The 27085-nt window shown below is 42.8% G+C and overlaps 1 protein-coding gene across 1 annotated transcript in view; it reads left to right on the forward strand.

Moving 5' to 3' along the window:
* PRR14L (proline rich 14 like) overlaps positions 1 to 26510 on the forward strand; it is a 30322-nt gene extending 3812 nt beyond the window's left edge. Inside the window, exons 2-5 of the mRNA XM_082853701.1 lie at positions 3542 to 4065; positions 15557 to 15629; positions 26038 to 26150; positions 26350 to 26510. Coding sequence (XP_082709827.1) covers positions 3592 to 4065; positions 15557 to 15629; positions 26038 to 26150; positions 26350 to 26403 — 714 coding nt within the window. The 5' untranslated portion in view covers positions 3542 to 3591 and the 3' untranslated portion in view covers positions 26404 to 26510. The remainder of the gene's footprint in view (positions 1 to 3541; positions 4066 to 15556; positions 15630 to 26037; positions 26151 to 26349) is intronic.
* The last annotated feature ends 575 nt before the right edge of the window (positions 26511 to 27085 follow it).

Genomic DNA, 27085 nt, shown 5'->3' on the forward strand with positions numbered 1-27085 from the left:
TTTTGGTGACCAAGCTTTACAATTCTGTTTTGGTCCACACCAGTTTACAACATAGATGGAGGTGTAGGAAAGGTAATGGCACTGTTTTTCCTGAGGAATATTTTGAGCCATTTTATGTGATTATCAACATTGCCTCTTTGTGATAAGCATCTGCTTAGGAAGCATGTATTTGTGCGTGATTTTGTGTTCAGAACAAAATCTTGAGTTAGGACTGTGGGGTTGGAAAGGAGTGAGATTTGTTAGAGACACAGCTGGAGTTGGGACCGTTGGTACAAGCGCTAATTGAACGGCATGTGGATGGTCAGACATGATTACGTCTGAGGATTCAAGTCTGAGCTCTGGGGTAACGGGTGCCATTACTAAGAGAGGCAGTGGGATCAAAAATAAGCATATAATGCTACTGAGAGCCTCTTACTCATCCTGTTTCTCATAGCTGCTTGCATGTAGCAATACTCGATTATTCACTGCGTTGAATGGGTTCTATTTTAGGCTTGTTACGTTTGGGGGGGGTGCCATCCTTGTTAGTGAAACGTAGGTCGCAGCTTGAGAAAAAGTTGGGGCTAGGGACAGATTTCTTTCTTTTAAAAAAATCAGCTTTATTAAGATATAATTCATATAACTTGTAATTCATCAACTTAAATTGTACAATTCAGTGGTGTTTGGCATAGTCTGAGTTGTGCAGCCATCACCACAATCAATTTTAGAACACTTTTATTGCCCCCAAAGGAAAAACTGTCCATCAGCCACTCCCTGTTTCTCCAACTCTTCCAGCAGTAAGTGGTCACTAATCCACTTTCTGACTCCAGATTTGCCTGCTCTGGACATTTCGTGTAAGTGAGATCTTTCGTGGTCTTTTGTGCCTGGCTTCTTTTACTTACATAAGGTTTTCAAGGTTCATCCATGTTGTGTCATGAATCAGCACATCATTTCTTTTCATAGTTAAGTAATACTCCATTGTGTGGATAGACCACATTTTGTTGATCCGTTCATCAGTTGATGGACATTTTGATTTGTTTCCACTTTTTGGCTCTTGTGAACAGTTCTGCGGTGAACATCCGTGTACAAGTTTTTGTGTGGGCATGTGGTTTTTGCACATGTTCCTCAGAGTGGAGTCGCTGGATCATGTGGTTACTCTGTGCTTAAAGGGACAGTTTTGAGTCATCCTGTTAGCAGAGAAGCTGCACGAAAAGGTGAGGTCATCAAAAAAGTGAATCCTGGGAAGGGAGGTGTATCGAGGGTTGAACTTGAGAACACCCGCACCCTGGCAGGCAGGGAGACCCACGGAGCTTGTCTCCACCTTCTCTTCTACAGTAGTCTTTCCTGCAGTTACTCTTGGTGCATATGTGATGTGACAACCAAAAGCTGGATTGTTATCTGTCGATGGGAAAGGGAAACTGAACCAAATTAAAATGGAGCACTTCCAGCCTTTTGGGAGCGGGGGCATCAAATAGCAATTTCACTTTATCCCTTAACCCCCACGTATACACACACACACACACAAAATGGCTTAAAATCTAAAGTACCCCTAGAAATCCAGGAGCTAGAGGAGAAAGGGGAAGACTAGCTCCAGAAAGGATGCCTTTGTCAGCACGGTTTATGAAAGTCCCCTGTGAGTCTCACCTCACTCCTTTGCACGCCAGTGCATCTCTCCTTGCTTCTCCTTTGGATTCAAGTTTCTTCACCAGCCCTCCTGTGTTACCTCAACCTTATGGACCAGCAGTCAACTTTCCTGTAATTTCTAGTGTTCGTATTTAAGTTAGTGGTATCGCGTTATGTCCTTTCACCTTTGAGTAGGGTTCCTTGAAAACACTAAGGCGCTCGCTCAGCAGATGAGAGCATAGGGACGTGAGTAAACCAGCCACCACAGGTTGGAAAACCAGGAGGAGGGCAGAATGGTCTGGAATGAGAGGACCTGTCATCTGCCCTTCCTCAGCCCCAGCTCCAGTCAAGACAGCACAAGCCAGTGTAGGGGACCTTCTGTCAAGGAGGAACAGTCATCAACCCAGGAGTGCTCAAGGAGCGGGCTGCTCATTGACGGGGAGGCAGAGCGTGTGCCTTTGTGTAAGCGGCATTGGTGGACTTTCCCCTATAATCAGGGTACAAACAGACAGGGCCCAGGGCCGCTGGGTCATAAGGAGGGAGTTACGTGGTGTCTTGGAGAGTCCCTCATGCTCAAAAATCTGATCGTGGTCAGTGGAGAGACAGTGAGACAGCCTAACAGTCAAAACAGTTCAGTAGCAAGCTCTGGGTATTACTTGTATGTAACATGTTTATTTTGGAGAAAGATGGACATTAGGAAGTGGTGAGAGTACATCTGAAACATCCTTTCCTATGTACATTTCGGCCAAAGGAATCTGCTGTCGGTACTTCGGATAAATTCTTGTTATGAACTCGGAGGTTCCAAAGATTTCTCATCTTCTCTCTCCTCCTGTTTAGGGTTAAGGAAAACATCAAGAACGAAAGTGTGCAGTATCTCATTTGGTTATCATTTCCGCCTTGGTCAGGTCAAGTGGATTTTGTGGTGGAAACCACACGCGTTTGGTAGACTAAAATGGAAAAGTTACCGGCCAGGAGACCCTGGTTTTGGATGTACCATTCCCAATCTGTGTGTGCGTTTGTTTTGATTACTTTAATAATACAATATCATGAACTACTTAAATATGTACATTTTAGCAAATAACCCGTGTTCCCATTACCCAATGTGAGAAGTGAAACATGACCAACACAGTGGAAGCCCTGGGTGTCCCCCCGCTTCCCTCAGTTAACCATGTAATATTTTAGGCAGGTCACCTTTACCCTCTTCAGGTGTGGTGTTAGAACCTGTAAGAGGAAGACAACAGCCGCCCTGCTTAGCTCACTGGGTTGTTATGAGAATCAAATGAGTGGTGTCTGTGAAGGCACTTGGAAAATCTCGAGGTGCTGAGTTGAAGTCAGGAGGGATTTGCCCAAGAGCTGATTTAGTCGTGTTGGGTGCCAGCCTGCGTAGACACAGCTCAGGTGTTTAGTGAGCACTTTTCTCTATATCTTCTTCCAAAGAGAATTCTTAATAAAGAAAAGGCAGTGAATCGAATTCTTCAGAGTCCCTCAGTATATGTTAATTCAGCAAATATTTTCTGAGTACCTTTTATGTGTGAAACAACTATTCCAGGCAACAGGGATATAGCAGTGAACAAAACTCGCAAGGTTCACAACCTGAAAACAATTCAAAAACAATCTTTATTTTCTTATTTACATTGGGTCTATCCTTGGACTTAGACATGTCTTATTCTCATCTACATTTGATGAGATCTCACTTAAATCCAGATTTATACTAAGAATTGTTCACAAGGCAGTATTTGCATTGAAATTAGACATGTCTATTAAAGGTTTAAGGTATTTATTTTCCTCAAACTCAGTCTCTTACAGAGAATTTTTTGGTGCCAGATAATGTTGGCATTTGAGTTAGAATTTTTTGCCTTTGTTTTAGCCAGTTTAAGCTGAGACAGCTTTCTACTACCGTGCAAGGTTTTAAACTTTTATCCCTTCCTTTGATTTGTGTCAGGGTGAGCCGTTTGGTGTAAAAGACTTGACTCCATATCTGCATCTGCCCCCATGCTGTCATCCGGCGTAGAGACCCAGCCCGTTCCACTCGATTCCTCCATGTCTGCCGAGGTGCAGGAATTATACTCTGAACTCCCAGTGAGTGTCTCCAAAGAGCTTCATGCTGACCCTGAGCCAAGTGCGATTCCAGATGTAAAACCTGGAGCCTCAAGCTCTCGTATAAGTCAGAGTAGGGCAGTGCCCTTGGAGCTGCAGAGGACTCCTGTGGAAAGTTGTCACGAAGAAACCCCTGAGACCTTGGACCATGGGGGTGAGCCTGGGCGGTGTGGGCTGGTGGACCCCACAGCAGAAGGTTCTGTGGCTTCTGGGATCTTGGATAGGGAAGTGAAAGCCAACAGCATGGAGCAAAAGGTCTTCAGAGATGGAGGGGACCAGGCGGAGAGTGTAAGAGACCCCTGTGAGGGAGCAAAGGAAGACACACGTCAATATTCCACAGCTGCTGAAGAGAAGCTCTGCCCCAGCCAGGTAAGAAATGAGATCTTGATGCAGATCAGTTGAGTGGGAATGGCATCTTTCCAACTGGACTAACACTTCTTAGAATAAAGTACAGAGTCTGACAGGTAGCTTATGATTTATTCTTGAAGCATTTCCAAAATGTTGATTTTGATGTTAACTTTCTTTTGATGATTTTTAAAAACATTCGTGTCGCATCAGACACTTGAGGAGAGGAAGTGCTTATCTCATGAAAACGTGTCAGTCCTCTGACACAGCTACTGTATATGGAATGTTGAGTCTCTTTGTGATGGTCGTGTGGGATTTCTGTGTCTGATGTTAAGGAACGATGTGTACTCGTTCCTTGGGTTTTGGTAGCGTCATGGTTAGGATAGAGTGAGGTGTCACAGGGGTATCTTTGAGGGAGGCTGTTGACCCAGCTAGGGCTTCATAGGATGGATACCCTCGCGGGGTCTCCATATTTCAGAAGTAAGTCCTAAGCTTTGCAGGTCTAGAAACTTGACTTATATCTTTTGTACGTCAGAGGTGATGATCTCCAAAAGACTGATCCAAGCTACCCCCCTTCATGAGAGGCTGAAGCTTAAATCAGAAAGCTAGTTCTTTAACTAATACACAGTGAAAAGTGGAATCACTGCTTGGTGTGGCATGGAAAATCCCATCTCTGTGAATTTGATATTGGAATAAGAGGGATTAGTTAGGTGAGACTAATGGTTAGTGAGCTAAGGTAGCCTGATGGACCCCAATTCCTAAAGGAAGTTTTACCTGCCAAGTGGACTAGAAAGCTTACTCTTTGCCCTGGATGGTGCCTTAGATCAAGAGTTAGTAAACTTTCTGTGTAAAGGGTCGTAAAGTAAATATTTTAGGCTTTGCAGGCCATATGGCCTCTGTTGAAACTACTCAACTCTGCCATTGTTGCTTGAAAGCAGGCATAGGTGATTCTTACAAAAATTAGTGTGGCTGTATTCCAGTAAAGTGTTGTCTATAAGCACAGGCTGTAGTTTGTCAACGCCTGCTCTATGTACTAATAAATTCGTATTCTCTGGGCTTCCTGGGCTAGGAAGCCATTCCCCACCTGATAAAAATACATCATTTCTTTACATAGGTTGCAGGGCAATTGACTGTCATTAGTAGGCTGCGTATATTAACCATAATTAAGTATAGATAAAGCGTGAAGTAACAGTTGAAAAAAATATCAGATTTTATGCTGTGATGCCCTATCCTTAAAAATATAGTTAAATGAGCAAGGTAACAGACCCAAAGTTCCTTACTCCTTGCTATGGTGGGCTGCATCTAACAAGATGGAAAGTTTTCTTCGTGTAAAATTTGATATAAAATGAAATTATGAGTATATAAATGAACACAACATACTTATATCAGTACGTGTATATACATACATATATACGTACCACCCAACTCGAGAACTAGAAGATTACTGTCTCCCTATTCCTTTTCTAAACCATTCCCTTTCTCCCTTTTAACTCCACCAGAGGTAAATTCTATTTTGAATTGTGTAAAGCAAAATGAAATTTAATAGATATAAATGCAAGATTTTGTACTTGGTTTTCATAAAGGGAACTACACACAAGTGGAAAACAGAAGTGAAAAACAGAAGCCCTACACGTTTTAACTGGTTAATTAGAATTGACTCTGTAGCTGCCAAGAAAAGCCAGTTTGCTCTTAATATACATTAACAAAATGTGTTGCCTGGACAGAGGTGGTGGTTGTGTGCTTGTGTGCTGGTTAGCCTGTACCTAGAGTATCATCCTCATGGTTCTCTCTCCCCTACCCGCCCCAGCACTCAGATGAGCTCAAGATACAGGGAGGATGGGGTGGGGAGCAGAGGGGAAGCAAGGAATGAGTCAGTGTTGGGGTTCCTGGCCAAAGCAGAGCCTGTCCCTTCCTTTTCACATTGAGCCTGGGGTCATGTGGGAGGAATGTATTCATGGATAAGAATTCACACTAAGGACACAACGTGAAAATACCCCATTGGAAGCCGAGTTGCTGGGTCTTCCTGAAAAATCAGGAGGAATGAGAGAAGCCTTTGCGACTTTGGAGGGTTGAGCAGAGCAGTTCTGTTGGGCACAGTTAAGCTCAGGGGAAGACGGGTGGGACGGTGGCAGCTCCTGACATTCTTAGGTCACAGCACCATTGGAAATCTGGATGAATGCTGCAGGCCTCTCAGAAAAGCAGACATGCCATCCCGGCAGGTCTGCAGACTCCAGACATCTTTGGACCCCAGGTTAACTCTTGCTAGATGGCAAAAACACCACAAACATAGTCAAAAGACAACTGACACATTGGTAGGACATATTTGCAACGTATATCATGGATAATGGGCTTGTATCTCTAATGTATAAAGACCTCTTAAATTGGGGAATGAAAAAACCCAATAGAAAAATGGAGGAGACACTTGAGTAGATAAGTCACTGCGTGCATGTGTGTTTGTGTGTGTGTATTGTGTTTAAACACATGAAGATGGCCAACCTCACTCATAATTAGAGATGCAAATTTAAACAACCCATGATACTACTTTTATGAAACCTATCAGATTGGTGAACATGAAGAATTATGACAACACACCTGGTCGGCAAGGCTGTGAGGAAAAGGGCTGTTCTCACACATGGCTGGTGGGAACGCATACTGATACAACCTTGCAGAAGAGGAATTGGGCTACACTTAACAAAACTATGCCCTGACCTGTTGACCCAGAACTCTCATTTCTAGAGAGTATCTACCCTGAAGATACACCTCCCACAGCATAAAAATATGTATACACAAGGTTATTGTTTGAAGCGTAGTTTATTATTGCAAAATGTTGGAAGCAACCTAAATGCCCACATATAGGAGACAGGTTGAATAAACTATGGTATATAAACATCCTTCCCTGGAGCCCTGTGCAACTGTAATAAAGAATGAAGATCTCCATGTACAGGTACAGGTGTCCCCTAGACCACTTCTGTGTTTGGTGATTCTCTGGAATTCACAGGACACTGCACATGGTCATATTCACAGCTAAGATTAATTACAGTGTAAGGACATAAAACAATCAGCAAAGGGAAGAGGGGCATGGGGGCAATGTCTAGAGGAAATCACGCACAGGCTCCCAGGAGTCCTTTCCGAGTGTAGTCACACACACTTCACTTCCTCTGGGAACAAATTCTGCTCATACACATGAAATGTCTACCATGGAAGCTTGTTAGAGCTCAGGCTGGTCACATGGGCATCCTCTGGCTGGCACATACCAAAATCCCAGACGTCACAGGAGGAAAGCAGGGGTTCCCCATGAATCACATTGTTGTATAGGTGTCATGAGCCACTCTGATCATTTAGGAAATAAATAGTGGAGACTCTCCTGCAATCTAAGTTCCCAGATGCTAGCCAAGGCTACCCTTGTAAGCATGCCTTTCTTAGAATAACAGGCCTGCTGCTGTTAACTCTTCTGCAAAGGAGGATATACTAAGTGAAAAGAGCAAACTCTGAAGGACTTTCTACAGTATCCTCCCTTTCATGCATGAAAGAAGGGGAAATAAGCAAGTGTACAAGTGTATGCTCATTTGTATAAAACACACACATGTGTACACACAGGAGGGATGAGCCAGAGAAGAACCATGTCACTTCTGTGGGGTTCCTGCCCCCCAGATGCACAACCAGGATCTAATCATGAGGAAACATCTGACAAACCCAGACCAAGGGACTTTCTTTCCAAAAGTTATGAAAGATGAATATGTACAGCACCCTCTCAGTTGAAAGGAGACTGAGGAGGCATGATGACTAAATGCATTCTGGGAGCCTGGATTGGATCCTGGTCCCGAAAAAGGGTGTTATGGAGCCATTAACAAGATTTGAATAAGGTCTTAAGACTAGTTAGTATTTTATTAGTGTTAATAACTATACTGTGGTTATTTAAGATGTTAACATTAGGGAAAGCTGGATGAAGACTATACAAGAAATTTTTTTGATCAATATTTGCAAGTTTTTGGTGTATGTAAAAGATATTTCTAAATCAAATGTTTAAAAACTTTAAAAATATTATAACAATTAAAAAACAAAACAAAAACCTCTTCTTGATAGAGGGAGACAGAATTTAACTCAGTATGAGAGGTGCTTTTTAACAGCTAGACCAGTCTAGACATGGCTTAGGTTACTCAGGGAAGTCCTGTTTATGAGAGGCTCAGTGACTGTTTGTCAGGAATATAGCAAAGGGGATTCTAACTCAGACAAGCAACCTCAGAGGTGTTCTTTTCCATGCTGACATTCTGTGATTTTGTTCTAATAGTTGATTTGCCTTTAGCAGCATTCTACAAAGTTTTTTCCTTCAGCTGTTGTTCATCTCAAACCAACAAAGAGGCCCACAATCGTGCACTGGCTCCAGTTTGGGGAAAAGTACTCAGAGGTTATCACTTAACCCACTCTTCTCTGTTCCCTCTGAACCAAAATCAGTCAAGGCAGAAGGGTACTGACTTCAACAGAGCTCGGCTCCAGGAATAAGAACTTGTTGTGGTTGTGAAGGATGGCCACCTACACTTTCCGGCGTGGATTGCATGCATTAAATGAATTTAATGAAGTTAAGTCTGCTTGGTGAATTTCCCAGTTCATGGAGAAGAACAGCACCAATATTTAGAATTAGAAGTTTACGCTTTTTTGTACCTTGGGCCCTGATGAAGCCTAAATTATTTTTGTTAAATATTCATTTCATTCACTCATTTAACCTCTCAAGGTCATTATTAGTTGTGTTTTTGTTTTTCTGTTCTTTTTTTGGTTGTTGTTGTAAAAGAAAAACAAAGTACATGTTATTTTATGAAGCAACTTATTTTTAAATGTTGGTCTTAACTTTTTTTTTTGGCTTTTTTTACTGTGGTAAAATACATATAACATTTACCATTTTTATTATTTGTAACGCTTCAGTGACATTAAGTACATTCACATTGTTTTGTAACCATCACCACCATCCATCTCCAGAACTCTTTTTATATTCCCAAATTGGAACTCTGTCCGCATTAAACAATAACTCCCCATATGCTCTCCCCCAGCCCCTGGTAACCCCCGTTCGCCACCTTTCTGTCTATGAATTTGTCTGCTCTAGGGACCTCATACAAGTGCAGTCATACAGTCTTTGTCCTTTTGTGACTGTACTTGACATTTTCTTTAAAGATCCATGTGGGGCTTCCCTGACGATCCAGTGGTTAAGACTCTGCGCTTCCACTGCAGGGGGCAAGGGTTCAATCCCTGGTTGGGGAACTAAGATCCTGCATGCTGTGTGGTGCAGCCAAAATATTTTTTTAAAAAATTTAATAAAAAATAAAGATCCACTTAAAAAGTTAAAATAAATATTCCAGCCATGAAATATTTCAAGCATGAAAAGTTAAACCAGCAAAAAAATCATTCTTTTCTGCCTTATGATTGTGTCAAAAAGTTATAAGGACCTGTAACTGGTACTTTTGTCCTTTGATATGGGATATTCTGTTATCGGGAGGGGAGAAGAAAGGCAAAAACAAGGAGGGGAAAGAGTCTGGGAACAGATGCGTGGAAGGGACAGCTGCAGGAGCCACGCTGAGTGGTGAAAGAACCGTTCAGCTGTGACCTCTGCACTCACAGGAGGAAGGTCAAGAACTACGGTGCACACAGAGGTTACGGACCAGGATACGGAAAAGACTGGTCTTATTTAAGAATAAAGTGGAAAGACGGGTATGCGACATCCCACACAGGTGATTTGACATTGAAAACTTTTTTTTTCCTGATTTGAACAACCAACTTTATTTTCTTTTTTTTAACTGAAGTATAGTTGGTTTACAACGTTATATTAGTTTCTGGTGTACAACGTAGTGATTTCGTTTTTGTTTTCTTGGCTGTGCAGTTTGTGGAATCTCAGTTCCCTGACCAGGGATTGAACCCAGGCCATGGCAGCAAAAGCCTGGAATCTAACCACTAGGTCATCAGGGAATTGCCCAATGTAGTGATTTTTGACATTTTTATGGGTTATACTTCATTTAAGGTTATTACAAAATATTGGTTACATTCCCTGTGCTGAACATTACATCCTTGTATCTGTGAAAACTCTTTATACCATGCTTTGTCTGTTTTTCTTGGTGCTTAGATGTAAGCTGTACACAGGGGTAGATCTGCTGGGGTGAACGTGTTGTAAAAGCTTTGGCTTCAAGATACATCATTCATGCTCAACACAGACACAGAAAAAGTTCTGAATTGTCTGTTAGCGGAAACATATGAAGACTCAGTATGCATCTTTTGACAGATATTTGAAAGCATATGGACAGGAGACATCAAGTCAGGAAGCACAATGGCTGTTGATCACCCGAGGCATGTTATGCTATTGGAGAAACTTGTTATTTAATGGCATGTTCAGAAAAGACCCAATCTTTTGCAATTTATGTGACTTTACTTAAGGGAAAGGCTGTTATGCTAAATGCCCATTAAGCTTCCTTCCTCATCACCCTAAGCGTCTCTGATCCTAAGGGAAATTTGCAATAGTGTGAAGCAGCTTGCTGTTTGCTTAAAAGGAAATCTTGTTGGAAATAACTCATTTTCAGTGATTTAAAGGTGAAAAAATCTGAACTTCACACTCTAAGTAGTACAGTTGGTGGCCATAAGGTGTTCTCCCGGTCTGCCAGGGTACCATGGTCCCCACAGTGATGGTTTGCCGTGGTTCTCAGCTCATATTGTTAAAAGTGTGTGACAAAGAAGTGCCCAAAGCACCATTCACATACTGCTGGGACTTAAGGTGGAACTTTCTCCTCATTAGTTTAGCAGTTCTCTTAGATAAATCCTTGTGGCGGACTGTTACTAAATGCCTTACCCAGCTAACGTGATTGGTGTCTCATTTAAAGTTTCTCTGAATTGAGATACATGGAGGAAAATTCCTTTTTAGGCTCAGTAAAGATTTAAAGTTACTGTCCTACAGCTCTTCCTTCCTAGATGTGCAAGCGTAGGAAACTGAAAGGTCCATCTAGAGATCCAACATCTTGTTTATTTTCAGTGTTCTTCACTGTGAACATGATCACTGCTGTTCCCACAAGTGCCAGGAAATAGGAGGTGTCTCATTTGCTCTGTGTTGGGGCCCTATTGTGTGTTCAGTGTGTCGGCAGTCCCACCTGAAGCTGGGACCACCACTGCTCCAGCTTAGGAAGCTCAGTCTTGGAGGGGGTCAGCGAGATCTGCTTACAACCAGGGCTCATGGCTCAGGTGTACCTCAGGCCCTGAGGAGCTTATAACTACCCTGCTTATAAAAGCTGAAGCGCCTGGTGCATGTTCATTTCCCTCCTAAAGATATTTGTGGGTTTTTTTTTTTTCTGGCTCAATACTAGCCTCATAGGAATGAATCAGTATTGCGTCTTTTCCAGAATAAACAGCCAGCTTTTTTTTTATTATTATTATTTTATTTTATTTTATTTATTTATTTTTGGCTGTATTGGGTCTTCGTTTCTGTGCGAGGGCTTTCTCTAGTTGCGGCGAGCGGAGGCCACTCTTCATCGCGGTGTGCGGGCCTCTCACTGTCGCGGCCTCTCTTGTTGGCGGAGCACAAGCTCCAGACGCACAGGCTCAGTAGTTGTGGCTCACGGGCCTAGTTGCTCCACGGCATGTGGGATCTTCCCAGACCAGGGCTCAAACCCGTGTCCCCTGCATTGGCAGGCAGATTCTCAACCACTGCGCCACCAGGGAAGCCCCACAGTCAGCTTTTAATGGGAAATAAGATTATAGACGAACAGTAAGAATGATTTTCAAGACCCTCCTAAAATCTGCCTAAACTTTGGAGAAGTATTTTAAGTTGGTTTTGATTCCAAGCAGTGGGCAAGAGGATGACATGTTGGCTGTGCCAGGCTGAGGCAGAGAATTTGCTGTCAGTTTGACAAATTGCACTATTACGTGGCATTTCGTATTTTATATAGTTTATATAATGCTACAAACTACTGCAATTATCTCATTTGATTTTGCAAGAGGGATCCACGTGAACTTTTATCTTGGAAACAGATTTTGCAAGGAATGTTAGGATATTAACGATCAGACGTCAAGATTTAGTAAAATCTAGATGGTAGAGAGAAATGTTTAGGACTTTACCTCTAGGAATCCTGAAACTTAGAACACTTAGCTGATAAAATATTGTAGGAAAAGGACATTGTATCTGATAAATTTCTGCAAGTGTTTATTACATGATCGGTTGGCTCGAGGGGATGGAGGGAGTTGCACACAGGATGCTTATGCTACACGGCCATTGCTCGCAAGTGGTCTGTTCTGTTCCTTCATCTGCGTTTGGGACCCAAGGCTGGTTGAGCTCCCACCTGATCTGAAGATCACCCACTGCCGTGGTGCTGGTGGTTGGGGGTCCCTCACATCTGAACTCAGCCTCACACTGTTTTTCAACCCTGTCAATTCCTGATCATATCTAGACTTAAAACTTTGTAGGGTCCACAGCCCTCTGTGAGGGGAAACTTGTTTTTCATAACTCAGAACCTTTCAGGAGAAGTCAGCAAGGCAGGGGGAGAGAGGAGTCTGTCACTCCTGGCTTCTGCTGCTCCCTTTCACTGTTAGGAGTCGTGGCTAAGCAGGGAGACGGCGGGGGGGGGGGGCGCGGGGGGGATGGCTTGAAGCAGTCAGTGAAGCAGTGAAGCAGTGAAGCAGTCAGTTACCACACCAGGGTGTGTGCAGGCTCCAGCTAAGACACCTCCTTAGAGCAGCAGGTGGGGCCAGACTAAAATCCCAGCAGTCCCTCCAGGAGCCGGAGCCCTTAGGGTTCATCATATGAGCTCACCAGAGTCCATGGGAATCTGAGGGGACCTGTATGCTGCTGGCAGGTCAGCTCTCACTGCAGTCTCTTTTAGGCCCAGAAGAGCTTAGGGCGGTCACTCCAGATGACACTGGGCTCTGTTGGTGACAGTCCTATTGGCTTTTCTCACAGGAAAGTGAGATCTAAGGTCTAAGGTCTACTGGATGGTGAGAGCTTCTGCTCATGGAGCACCCGTCCTGACGGGGCATCTTGCGAGGTGTCTGTGGTCCCCATTTATAAACCCACCTGTAAGCATGCACTCTGTGCAGCAAAGCTAGCAGGTGGGAGTCCTGCGGCTGGAACGGAGCTGCATCTGACTCCTCACCCCTTGGCTTTTGCTCCAGCACCCGGCCTTTCCCATAAAGTATTAACCTGAAGAAATACTCTAAATAGCATCTTATCTAACACTTCAGACATTCAGAGAACTGGAAGTGTGGAGGGTAGTATCATTTTGGAGAAAGGATCAAAGGTAACTACAAATAATGATGTTTTCTTAACCTCTTATTTTGAAATAATTTGAGACTTACAGAAAAGTTGCAAAAGTAGTGTGAAGAATTCCCATTACCCTTCACGTGTATTCCTCACATGTTAACATTTTACCACATTTGCTTTTTTTCCCTTCTGAATAATTTGAGCGTATAGTTGCAGACATGATGCCTAAATACTTGACTGTGTATTTCCTAGCAAACAATGGCATTCTGTCAGGTGACCACAGTACCCTAATCAAAATCAAGAAATTAACACTGATCAGAGTACATTTGGCCAATTGTCCCACTGAAGTCTTCTGTAGCAAAAGAAAAGAAAATGCTTTCTTGGTCTAGGAAAAGTCCAGGATCATTTGTGGCATTCAGTTGTCATGTTTGTTTAGTCTCATTTAATCTGTAACATTTTCTCAGCTCATGACCTTGGCACGTGAAAGAGTACAGGCCATTTATTTTGTAGAATTTTCCTCAGTTTGGGTTTGTCTGATGTTTCCTCATGATTAGATCCTGGTTGTGCATTTGGGGGGCAGGAACCCCACAGAAATGATGTGGTTCTTCCTGTGCATCCTCTCAGCAAGCGCCTGGCAGTGAGGTGCCTCATTCCTGGGCAGGGGAACTGCCATCACCTGGTTCAGGTGGGGTCTGCCAGGCTTCTCCACTGTGAAGGTACTATTTTCCCCTTCATAATTATTAAGTATCTCGTGGGGAGATATTTTGAAACTATGTAAATATTTCTGTTTCTCATTCAAACTTTTAGCAACTAGTTTTAACATCCATTGATGATTCTTGAGATAATTATCACTGTGATGGTTGCCAAATGGTGATTTTCTAATTCCATCATTCCTTCTACAGTAAGTAAGAGCTTTTCTTCTCCCCATTTACAAATAAATTTGACCTGGCATCACACTAGAATTTATACTCTTTTGGCCAAACGTGGTAACACGTAAGTTCTGTGGGAGATGGTTGTTTTAAGTTCATGCTGTGCAAAAGCATTCCACGCTGAAGTTGCAATAGAAAGTGAAGGAACAGTCCAGCTTTGTACATGACACTCCACGCCAGGCCTCTTCTCTCACTTCCAGTGATGATGCTTTATTTCCTCCTGTGTCCTCCTGTATTTGCCATCACTTTGATCTTCTGTTTCCACCACAGAACTTTGCTTAGAAATGAAATGGTTTTGCTTGTTTGTTGTTGTTTTTTGTTTTTTTTTTTGGTATGCGGGCCTCTCACTGCCGTGGCCTCTCCCATTGCGGAGCACAGGCTCCGGACGCGCAGGCTCAGCAGCCATGGCTCACGGGCCCAGCCGCTCCGCGGCATGTGGGATCTTCCCAGACCGGGGCACGAACCCGTGTCCCCTGCATCGGCAGGCGGACTCTCAACCACTGTGCCACCAGGGAAGCCTTGTTGTTGTTTTTGTTTTGGGGTTTTTGGGGGGGGATTTTTTTTGGTGGAGAATGTGGGCAGTGATTTTTTTTTAAGTGCTGTAAAAGTTACCAAGCATTGTAGCAGTGATTTTACCATCTGTCAGTTTAAGTGAGTGCTGTGTCAGAATCTTTTACTTACCAGTTAAATCCATGTGAAAAAAAAAATCTTCAGACAGAGAAAAAGGTGACCCAGAAGGAAACTTTGATGTGAGCAGCCATCATTGGTCTGTCAGTGTCTCCAGCTGGCCAGCCTGGTCGGACCCTTTTCCTCACGGGGCCCCATGCCACACATGCGCTGCTGCTGCTGCCCCTTCCCATTTTCCTGAAGTCCCTCTGTAGGTTGTCATTGATGGTGTTCCTCCTTATACCCTCCTCCAGTGAACAGGGATGAAAAGGAAAAATAGCCCTTCCAGGAAGTTTGAGAAAAAAATGAGTATGTGATGCTGAGAATGGTTAGGGACTGAGTTACATTCAACTTCCTGATAGTTTCCATTCAGATTTTCACTTAATTAAGATCACATTGCATCAGTGTGTTTCTTGATTCGGAGGATACTTACAGGGTTTTGTTTGGATCTGCAGCCCAGCATTCTAAACCTCTGTTATTGTCCAGACCTTGGGAGACTTGGCTTTTCAAGCTCAAATTCTAGAGAAGTGGAAGTTTTATTGATTATATTAATTTGAATTTGAGGTTTGCTTCAGTTCCCAGTCCTTGTGACTGCTAGCAAATTTCCAGGAGTTGGAAAGAAGACTCTCAGAGAATCATTGGCATTGGTGAGCTCGGGTGTCTCTGGATCCTCCCTGACGGCTGGATTTTCTTACCGCAGGAGGACCTCCTGATGCAGGCAAGCAAAGAACATCTATTCACGGACCTCCCTGAAGATGGTCTGAGGAACAAAGGTATTTATTCTCTCACATCTTTTCCTTCTTCCATTATTAAACACACAATTTTAGTTCACACTGGGAACGTGAGGATTTTAGGTCCCTGCCTTGCCAGATGGACTTCACTGTAGCAGCTCTTGATATCATTGCCCACGGACGTACTCGGAGGCCCCTGGTATGATCGAGCGATGCCTCATTTGTGACAAAAGTTTGCTTCCCACTTTTTCTATAATGAGTCCCCATTGACTGTGAGTTGAACCTTAATGCTGGTGTGAAATCTTTCATTTGACTTTATAAAGCTGCACTGCTGTGTGGAAGGGTTCATGTGGACGGGGAGGAACCACTGCTGGCTGTGCAGGGCATCCTGCTCTGTTCTCGTGGACGGCGTGTCCACTCCTGGTCACCATGAGAGTTTGCAGAACAGTTTCTCACTTCCGTTACCTCGTTTACTCCTCAAAACCATTGTTGAATATGGGCATCTGAGATACTGCCTTTAATTTGATTGATTGATTGATTGATTGATTGATTTGATTGATTTGATTGAGGAAGAAGCCGAGGCCCAGAAGAGTGCTGAGCCAAGATTCTTCTCCCACTGCCCCGGGCTGAAAATAATCTTAGGCAACTTTAGTGAGGACTCTGTGTATCTATTTTATAATTAAGGTTAACAATGTAGAATAATCAAAACTGCAAAAAAAAAATTCAGCAAATATGTTTGTGTGAACATTTTGTTACTGTGATACAACGTCAGATTTGACTCTGCTTCTTGGCAGCCTGGACAGAAAAGGAAGCACAGACCATCCCTATGAGAAAGGACGCTTGTCCCAGTTTATCACCCTGCTTCCTGCTGCTGGAGATTCTCTCTGTGGCTCAAAGCCTTGGCTGTCCAGTAGAGAGTAAAGTTCTGAAGATGAGAAATGTCGCTTTGTGCATGTCTCACCCAGTCTCAGGGCTTTACTAGGGATGCAGTTTAGTGCCATCACCTGTACCCGCCTGGATCTTTTTTTTTTTTTTTGTCGGTACGCTGGCCTCTCACTGTTGTGGCCTCTCCCGTTGCGAAGCACAGGCTCCGGACACCCAGGATCAGTGGCCATGGCTCACAGGCCCAGCCGCTCCGCAGCATGTGGGATCTTCCCGGACCGGGGCACGAACCCGTGTCCCCTGCATCGGCAGGCGGACTCTCAACCGTTGCGCCACCAGGGAAGCCCCCACCTGGATCTTTTTAGTGGGGCTCCAGTACTGGTATACCGAGTCGTAGGTGTGTTGGTGTATTTTCACCCACATCTTATCACAAAGTTCACTGTGTATGTTATGAACTACATTTAACTACTTTCATTTAACCACTGAATGGACCTTTTAAACAAGAGAACCAGAGTTATTTTCTATGACGAAATCTGCATTCTCAGACTTACCTGGGTACTCTCCACCTAAAAAGCTGGTCCCCACTGGACCTGGGTAAGTTGAGCTCTTCTGAAAAGTGTTCTTAGATAAACTGCTCTGTGGCACTTTTCTTCCTGTCCTAATGCCATTCTTCTTTAGTGACTTAAATTGGTAAAATGAAATTGTTTTCCTCCCAAGCCATAGGGAAGGTTCTCAGGTTGATGTGGGGGAGCCTGGAAATGGCAGCTCTGCCTGACTTTTAGCAGTGATGGCCTAGTGCCGGACTGTGAGACGTTCTTCCATGCAGCCCCCGAGAACCTTGCAAGCTGGCCCTGTGTTACACTTGCGGGAACCAGCTCGGCTGTCCAGTGTCCCAGGCAGGCATGGCCAGGCAGAAAGGAGGGTTCTAAGCAGGCAGGTCTCCGCAGGAATTGAGCCCTGGGAGTGCAAGCAGGCCGTGCAGCTGCCACCACGGATTTGAGTTAAACAGATGCACATGCTCTACTGTCTTGTGACCAGCATTTCAGCTTGCTTTGCCAAGGTCAAGGTCAAACATTTACTAACTTACCATTTACTACAGAATTGAGAAGTAAATGATGTTTCTTGGAAATCTGGTTGTACTGTCTCTCCAGGGGCCCCAGCGGCCAAAATTTTCACTCTGCCGCGGATTGTAGCTCCTAGTTTTAGACATGTTAGATATTTTAAGTTTTCCTGATGGAAATCTAATGGATCCTTGCTACCTTTGTTGTGAGCGTTTGTACCGTTGAGCACTGTGCAAATTGCTATACATAGTTTTGTTTATACTAAGTTTTGCTTATTCTGAAATGGGGGCACCTCTGAGGTCAGTGTTCTGTAATAATTTATAAATTTGCTGAGGGGTGAATTTGGGTCCCCCGTACTGAGCTATCTAGTAAGTGACCCTCTTGCAGCTCCCTTCTCTGTGTTGTTTTTCCTTCTCTCTATAAATGTCCCGTTCACAGCACACTCCCAGGTTCACATGGGATTCCAGGCTTTTGAGGCTCTTTACAGTCGTTCTGTCTGCTGTGGTTCAGTGAAGTAAAATGAGAACACGATTGACTCTTTAATAAAAAGGACCTTTGTGTTAACCAAAAGGAGTCTTTAATTTGTAGAATGCTATTTTGCATATCATTCCCTATTTCTTGATTGCCGTAAGGCAGATCCGAGAGAAGCGGGCATGGGGACCAGTGCTGGGTGTTAGTCAAGAGGCCATTTCACAAGGGAAGAATGTCCCATCAGGCCCTCTGACTGTGCCTCTCCCTCCCTGCTGTTCTGAGTGTTAACCTGGCTGTTTCACCATAATTTTCTGTTCAATATTTTATAAAACTAATGTTATCAATTTTTTTTTCCTTGTAACTGGGCCTGATTGGGAAGGTTGCATAAGAAAGATGGAATGGGCTCCAGGAAAAATACAAATATTAGTTCCCACTAATTACTGTGAGACTTAGTTCCCATAGTAACAGTCTCCCTTAAGGCTTATGTGGGAATCCTCTGAAATAGTAGGGTCACCAGAAATTGGAAGAGTGTTGAGGAAGTAAACTTTGATGCAGAGGTGAAAGCATCAAGGAGGGAAAAGCTACCTTATATAATTTTTGGAACTAGATAGTTTAAATTATTTAGAATAACTAAAGTTGAAACAATCTTTTCATAGCCTCTATTTCTATTATGTGAATAAATTAAGCATTTTAAGGAGATGGAATGAACCTATCAATAAAGCCCTTAGGTGGTATATGCATCCAGATTCTTGGAGTTTACTGATCTGTTTGTATAGTTTGGAATTACTATCTCATGTTTTGTATTCCCTGTTTATGTCATTATCCTCCTATAATTTACATTTTGGGGAGTGGAAAGTTGAAAAATCAGCCAGTACCACACCCATTTAATAGGCTACAACGAGGAGGTGTAGACATTTGGGGAACTAGTTTTTCATTTTAAAAAAAATTAAGGTATAACTTACATATACTGAAATTCACCCTTGTTTTGGGTGTGTATATGGTTCTATGAGTTTTGAAAAATACATACAATTGTGTAATCACAACTGTACCAGCACAATCAAGAAATAGAACATTTCCATCATGCAGCAATCTCTTGCAGGCCCCTTTCATAGTCGGTCCTTGCCACCCCCAGCCCTTGGCAACCACTTATCCATGTTATTTCCCTATCGTTTTGCTTTTCTAGAATGCCCTATACACGTAATCATGCGGGGGAAGTCTGTGAGCCTGACTTTGTTCATTTAGTGTAGTGCATTTACAATTAATCCACAGTGCTGTGTGTATAGTAGCTCATTGCTTCTTACATCTGAAAGGTATCCTGTCGTCTAGTTGTATCACGATTTATCTGCTTCTCATTCGAGGGAAATTTGAGTTGTTTCCAGTTTTGGTAATTATGCATAATGCTGCGGTAAACACTTTCATACAAGTTTTTTTTTTTTTTAATTTACTTTCATTTATTTATTTATTTATAGTTTATTTTGGCTGCGCTGGGTCTTAGTTGTGACATGCAGACTTCTTAGTTGCAGCATGCATGCGGGATCTAGTTCCCTGGCCGGGCCCCCTGCATTGGGAGCATGGAGTCTTACCCACTGGACCACCAGGGAAGTCCCTTGTACAAGTTTTTGTGTGAACTTGAGTTGTCATTTCACCTGGGCAAATACCTAGGCTTGGGACTGCTGGGTCATTTGGGAAGTATGTGTTTAATTTTACAAGAAATTACCAAACTGTTTTCCGGGGTGCTTGTACCCTTTTTTATTCCCACCAGCAATATATAAGAGTTCCAGGTGAGGAGTTGAATGCTATCTCATTGTTTGTTGACTTATCTGGAATTCAGAAAGCCAGGTGTCCAGTGGGCAGTACAAGCATAGGAGGTGACGGAACTTATAGGGCTCTCTGCCGCAATCCTACCACCAGTAGGCAGCCTTTGTGAACCTCCACCAGAGAGCTTCCTTTTATAAGGCATTTCAACATTGCTAACCCATTACACATCTTTCCAAGAACAAGATGCAGGATAAACCAAAACTTACGTCATATTTAGTTTCCATGTCTAGCCACTTAAATTTTGATCCAGGAAAATGTTGTCATGGAAATGCTATTGAATCTTTGTCAACCTCCAGCATGTCTATCCTGAAGTAGGGTCATTTGGAGATAACACCAAAAAGGTGTCTGAGTTTTCTGATGTAACTTTTATTATAATTGGAGTATGAGCACTTTTTGAAAAAACAATTTCATGGAGATATAATTTATAGACAATAATTTTCACCCATTTAAAGTGTATACTTCAATAATTTAATTTTTATCACTTCCCAAGGAAACCTTGTACCTGTTAGCAGTCATTCCCCATCCCCACATACCCCCAACCTCCTCCAGTCACTAATCTACTTGTGTCTCTGTAGATATGCCTGTTCTGGACACTGTATAAATGAGACCTTACAACATATGGTCTTTTTGGTTTTGTTTTGTTTTGGCTGCATCCTGCAACTTGCAGGATCTTAGTTCCCTGACTAGGGATCGAACTTGGGCCCCAGCAGTGAAAGTGCCGAGTCCTAACCACTGGACCACCAGGGAATTCCCAAAATGTTCCAATTTCTCCACATCCTTTATCAGTTATATTTTATTTATTTTTGGCTGCATTGGGTCTTGGTTACTGCACGCAGGCTTTCTCTAGTTGTGGCGAGCGGGGGCTACTATTCCGTATGATGTGCGGGCTTCTCATTGCAGTGGCTTCTCTTGTTGCGGAGCACAGGCTCCAGGCTCATGGGCTTCAGTAGTTGTGGCATGCGGGCTCAGTAGTTGTGGTGCATGGGCTTAGCTGCTCTGCAGCATGTGGGATCTTTCCAGACTAGGGCTTGAACCTGTGTCTCCTGCATTGGCAAGCGGATTCTTTAACCACTGTGCCACCAGGGAAGCCCCCAACAGTTATCTTTTGTTTTCTTTTGAATAATAGCCATTTTAATGGGTGTGAATTGACATCTCATTGTGGTTTTGATCTTCATTGCTCTTATGACTTATGATGTTGAGCATCTTGTGTGCCTATTACCATTCATATGTCTTTGGGAAAATGCTTATTCAAGTCCTTTTCCCTTTTGTTTTTCTTTTTTAAAAAATTAATAATTTTATTTGTAAAGCAGTGTAGGATTTACAGAGAAATTGAGCAGATGACACAGAGGGTTTCCATCCCAATCTTCACTCCCCTCCCCACCCCACGCCCTCCCACGCCCCCCCCCCCCGCCGTTTCCCCTATTGTTAACGTATCAGTATTGTATATTTGTTACAGCTCATGAACCAGTGTTGTTATACAGTTCATAGTTTATTCTGATTCCCTTAGTTTTTCCCTAATGTCCTCTTTCTGTTCTAGGTTCCCATCTAGGATCCCACCTCACATTTAGTCCTCTTAACCCCTTAGGCTCCTCTTGGCTATGATGGTTTCTCACACTTTCTTATTTTGGGTGATGCTGAGAGTTTTGAAGAATGCTGGTCGAGTGTATTGTAGAATGCCTCTCCATTGGGGTTTGTCGGATGTTTTTCTCATTAAGACTAGGGTTATTTATGGGTTTGGGAGAGGAAACTCCCACAGGTAAAGTGCCACTTTCATCACATATCAAGGGTACTTACTATAAACATGAAGTGGTGTTTGTAAGGTTACTCCCCCTCCCCCTTTCCATACTGTCAGCTCTTTGGAAGGAAGTCACTATCTACAGACAACACTTGAGAAATGGGGAGCTCTGCTCCCTCTGCCTATTTTTAAATTAGACTTTTTGTCTTTTTATTGTTTAGTTGTAAGACTTCTTTATATATATTAAGTACAAATCTCTTATCAGATGGTTGATTTGCAAATACTTTCTCCCCACCAGTGGTTTGTCTTTTTGCTTCTTGATGTTGTCCTTAGATGCACAAAAGTTTTGGGACTTCCCTGGCGATCCAGTGGTTAAGATTTCAGTTCCACTGCAGGGGGTGTGGGTTCAATCCTTGGTCGGGGAATTAAGATCCCACATGCCACATGGCACGGCCAAAAATTTTTTTTTAATTAAAAAAAAATGTTTAAAAAGCACAAAAGTTTTAAATTTTTTTTAATTGATTAATTTAACTTTTTTTTTAAAAAAAATTGAGGTCTAGTTGATTTACAATATTATTTTAGTTTCAAGTATAAAAAGTTTTTAGTTTTGATGGAGTCCAGCTTATCAGTCTTCCTTTTTTTAATCACTTGTGCTTTTGGTTTCTTAGCTAAGAAATCATTACCTGGGACTTCCCTGGTGGCGCAGTGGTTGAGAATCTGCCTACCAATGCAGGGGACACGGGTTCGAGCCCTAGTCTGGGAAGATCCCACATGCTGCGGAGCAACTAAGCCCTTGAGCCACAACTACTGAGCCTGAGTGCCACAACTACTGAAGCCTGCGCGCCTAGAGCCCACGCTCTGCAACAAGAGAAACCACCCAATGAGAAGCCCGTGAATCGCCATGACTAGAGAAAAGCCCACATGCAGCAACAAAGACCCAAGGCAGCCAAAAATATAAATAAATAAATAAATTTTAAAAAAAGAAAGAAAGAAATCATTATCTAACACAAAGTCATGAAGATTTACTCTTGTGTTTTGCTTGTAAGAGTTTTATAGTTTCAGCTCTTACATTTAAGTTTATGATCAACTTTGAGTTGATTATTTTGTGTGATGTGAGCTAGGGTTCAAATTTATTCTTTTGCATGTGGATATCCACTTTTTCCAGGACCATTTGTTGGAAAGGTATTCTTTTTGGTCCCTTTGTCAGAAATCAGTTGACTGACTATAAATGTTAGAGTTTGTTTCTGGACTCGGGGTTCTGCTGCATTGATCTTTATGTCTCCCCAGCGCCAGGGCCACACGGACTTGATTATTGTAGCTTTGTAGTAAGTTGGGTTTTTTTTTTTTTTTTTTTTGCGGTACGCGGGCCTCTCACTGTTGTGGCCTCTCCCGCTGCGGAGCACAGGCTCTGGATGCGCAGGCTCAGCAGCCATGGCTCACGGGCCCAGCCGCTCCACGGCATGTGGAATCTTCCCGGACCAGGGCACGAACCCATGTCCCCTGCATCGGCAGGCAGACTCTCAACCACTGCGCCACCAGGGAAGCCCTGTAGTAAGTTTTGAAAGCAGGAATTATGAGTCTTCCAGCTTTGTTCTTCAAGATTGTTTTGGCTGTTATGTGTCCGTTGCATTTTCATACCAGTTTTAGGATGTTTGTCAATTTCTGAGAACACAAGCACCATTAAGCAGTTATCATAGAACTACAAATCCAGGATCTTCAGCTGAGGTCATGAAACTCCTGTGCTTCTTAAGTGGGCACATACCTCACAGAATACACATTTCACCCTCCAGTGTACTTAATACTTCTAACACCTTCCCTCATTTAATTCTTCTTTCTGCTAACATCTGTATGTGCCTGCCAGTCTCCAGGGTCACGGTTGGGTACTGAGTACACAGTGATCATTAAGATCCAGTTTCTGCCCTCACATACCTCCAGTCTCATGGAGCTGATAAATGAGACACATAGTTGAGAAACAGCCTTACAGAGGCTTTGATAGAGATGTTGTGCAAGGGAGTGAAGTTCCAGGGGAGTGGTTCGCACTCACTAAGCGTGGACTCCGTCTGGCACTTCTGACAGTTTTACCTGTCAGAAGTAACGGACAGGTCACCGACTCATCTAATCTTTACAAGTCCTGTGATGTGGATACTCTTTTTCTCCCACATTACAGGTGAGTACCCAGGTCAGTGTTCCATGGCCGTTTGAAAACTTACTAATAAATAGAAAACTTTCTTAAAGGCTCCTTTAAAGTTCTTTGTGATTTCACAATAAATGTGATTAAAAACAAGCCAAAAGAGTAGGCAGAGTATCATTTTGCTTTGGTGCTGTCCACAACCCCTCTTCCCCACCCGCCCCTCTGCTCACCACCTGGGAAGTAGCTGCTCCCCGGCCTCCCCACTAAGACTGGACGTGTGGAAAACAGGCGGTCTTCCAGCAGGTGGGGGCTCTAAGCGCGAATCTTGCCTTAAGTGCCTTGCACAGTAAATGGTTTGGGGTTGGATGAAGAGTTTTAGTGTTTTCCTGAGTAGATATAGTGAGGGATAGGACTAGTGTGGTGAGGGGAGTGGGGAAGGGGCCAGAATATACATGACCGGTTTCATGAATGCTGCTGCGTCCAGCAGAGAGACATAGTAAAACCATTTGGAGTATTTTGCTTAGAAATTCATGAATAGGTTAGAATTGTCTGCTATGTTATGGAAAGTGGGTCAGTTTCAAAGATAAATACTCTGTGGACCATTAGGATTTCAAGGCTGCCTTTTGTCAGTGATTGGTAGCTTTGCACACTTATGGAATGCAGCACACATTTATGTATCTAGTATTTGGTGACTCTGAGTATTTCTAAATGCTGTGTCCTAGCCTAGTTATTAAGTTTATCATTTAAGCTATTCTCAGATTCAGTAAAATAAGAATCAGAGAGAGCAGAACAAAGGAAAAACACTTTTCCTTTATATGACAGGCACTGCACCAGGTGGTTTTTTTGTTTGTTTGTTTTGCGGGACGCGGGCCTCTCACTGTGTGGCCTCTCCCGTTGCGGAGCGCAGGCTCCGGACGCGCAGGCTCAGCGGCCATGGCTCATGGGCCCAGCTGCTCCGTGGCATGTGGGATCTTCCCGGACCGGGGCACGAACCCGTGTCCCCTGCATCGGCAGGCGGACTCTCAACCACTGCGCTACCAGGGAAGCCCCCAGGTGGTATTTTATATGTATCATTTAATTTAATCCTCAGAGTAACACTGAGGTAAGTATACTTACCCTCTTTTTACAAAGGAGACTCAGAGAGGTGGGTGACATCACAGAGCCCAGCTGGCTTGCCTTCAGAGTCACTGCTCTTTCTCTCAAAATTGCTGCTCTCAGAACTAGTTAAGAAATGGCCAGGGAAGCCCTAGGAAGACATTATTAATAGCATTTGCTGATGTCACCCAACTGTACTCATTTATTAACTCCACAAATATTTATTGAGTGCTATTACATACCAGGTATTATGCTAGACAGTAGGGAGGTGGAGAGACTAAAACAAACGTGATCTTTCCCCTCGTGGAGCTTATGTTCTAGTGGGAATTAGATTTGTAGCTGGATTTGCATTTTGCTTTATCTGCTTAATGCAGGTGTCCTGTTACGTACATGCATGCATACGTACATGCATATACACATTTACATTTACGTTAATGTGAATAGCTTCGGGTTTGTTTTCTGTAAAGAGAGAAGGATGAAAAATCTTTTGTAGATTAGCACGTTTGGGGAACTTCTTTATATTACATCATGTGCCTAGAATTTCAGAGAAACTCTGTGCAGTAAACTCCTTCTTTATGAATTGTGTTTATATTCTGCTTAGAAAGGTTTTTTGTTTGTTTTTTAACATTTTGTAACGGAAAATTTCACATTTATTCAGCAGTGGAAAGGAGAATGTATTAAACCGCTGTGTACCTATCACTCACCTTCAATAATTACCAACTAATGACCAGTCCTGTAGGGAGGCAAGCATTGCAGGTAATTGGGTTCAAGACTAATATTCAACTTAAAGAGTAATCTCTTTTACATAGGTTTTATGTATAACTGTTCTTTGTCAAAGAGATAATTGTATCTATTGTTTACTCAAGTATTAAGAAGATGGTCATTTAGTAATATAAGCTATTTTATTGTGAGTCTACTTTATTAATGCTTTAGGATGGAAGCTTCCTAAGATCTGAATTAGGCATATGTCTCCCCATTATATTCATTTGTCCAGCTAGGTAAGTGCATTTAAGTAAGTAACATTTAAAGAAAGGCATTTGTTCAAAGTAACCTCTTTCTTCCAGGTACTCTTGGCCCTCTGTCATATTTTGCAGAGAAGAACAAGGCCAATGGTATTGTAACACTAACTTTGCAATTCTCTTTGTGAGTTGGGTCTTTTTTGTTGCTGCCGTTTGGTGCATGATTAAATTTATGATGATATAGCAAATGGTTTGTTTGTTTTAATGATTACATATTGGATTTCTTTCTCTTGTGCAGAAGGAAATGTACAAATTACAGCTGAAACTCTGCTAAAATCTACTGAGGAAGTACAAGGTATGAAGGTCAGTGGGACTAAGACGGATAATAATGAAGGACATGAGAATGGCCATGTAAGTAAAGATCTCTCAGCTGGGTGCAGCGGATACCCAGAAATAGACAAAATCACGACCAGTGGTGAGGTTTCAGAGACTAGCACGTTAGTTTCCCTAGAGCCTTTAAACTCTGTGGACCCTGGATTAATAGAAGCAACTAAAGAAAAAGAATGTGAAGAACTAAAAACCTGTCCTCCTTGGTTGTCATTATTACCAGGGAAGAGTGCCATTTCCAAAGTGGACGAAGGAAAGGAAGAGTTGTGTACATTAAAACTTGTCTGTGAAGCAGATGACAATCGCCAACAGGTTCCTGGCCACCATAGTGAGAGACACAGTTCTGCACATGGTAGTCCCAAAGCCATGAGAAAGGTGGTTATTGTAGAACCCTTAGAAGAAAATTCTGAAGTTTCACATTTCACATCATGTTTGTCTAGTCCAGAATCCAGAACAACATCCTCAGAAAAGTGTGGTTTTGATGGTGATAGCTTGCCAAAGGGATCTGCTAAAAAGACAGACAGTTCCTGTTTTGATGGGGACGATCAAAGCAAGAACTTGGCTTCTAGAGAAGAAAATGAACAGCCTTTGAACCCCAGGAGTGAAAGAGAGGAACTGTTTCTTGTTAATGCCAGGCAAGCAGAAGAGGATGCTAGTGGTCACTATTCTGGAAAAAAAGAGGCTGTTGACTTCCCCAAAGAAAATATCCACGATCACTACTGCCCTCACGGCAGTATCCGTACAGACTGCTCTAGTTCTTTAATGCCCAGTTCTTTTACTGAAGCCACGGAAATAATGTTTAAAAAAAATGATTTAAAAATCACTTTAGACATTCAAGATAACTTGGCAAATCATGAGGACCATAGAGGAACTTTTGCTAATATAAGCTATCCAGGCACACACTCTGAAGAGAACCATTTTTCCTTCTCGATGCAGATTGAAGAGCCAGAACAGACAAC

This window comes from Leucopleurus acutus, assembly GCF_964270905.1.
Source record: "Leucopleurus acutus genome assembly, chromosome: 13".
Classification (NCBI taxonomy): domain Eukaryota; kingdom Metazoa; phylum Chordata; class Mammalia; order Artiodactyla; family Delphinidae; genus Leucopleurus; species Leucopleurus acutus.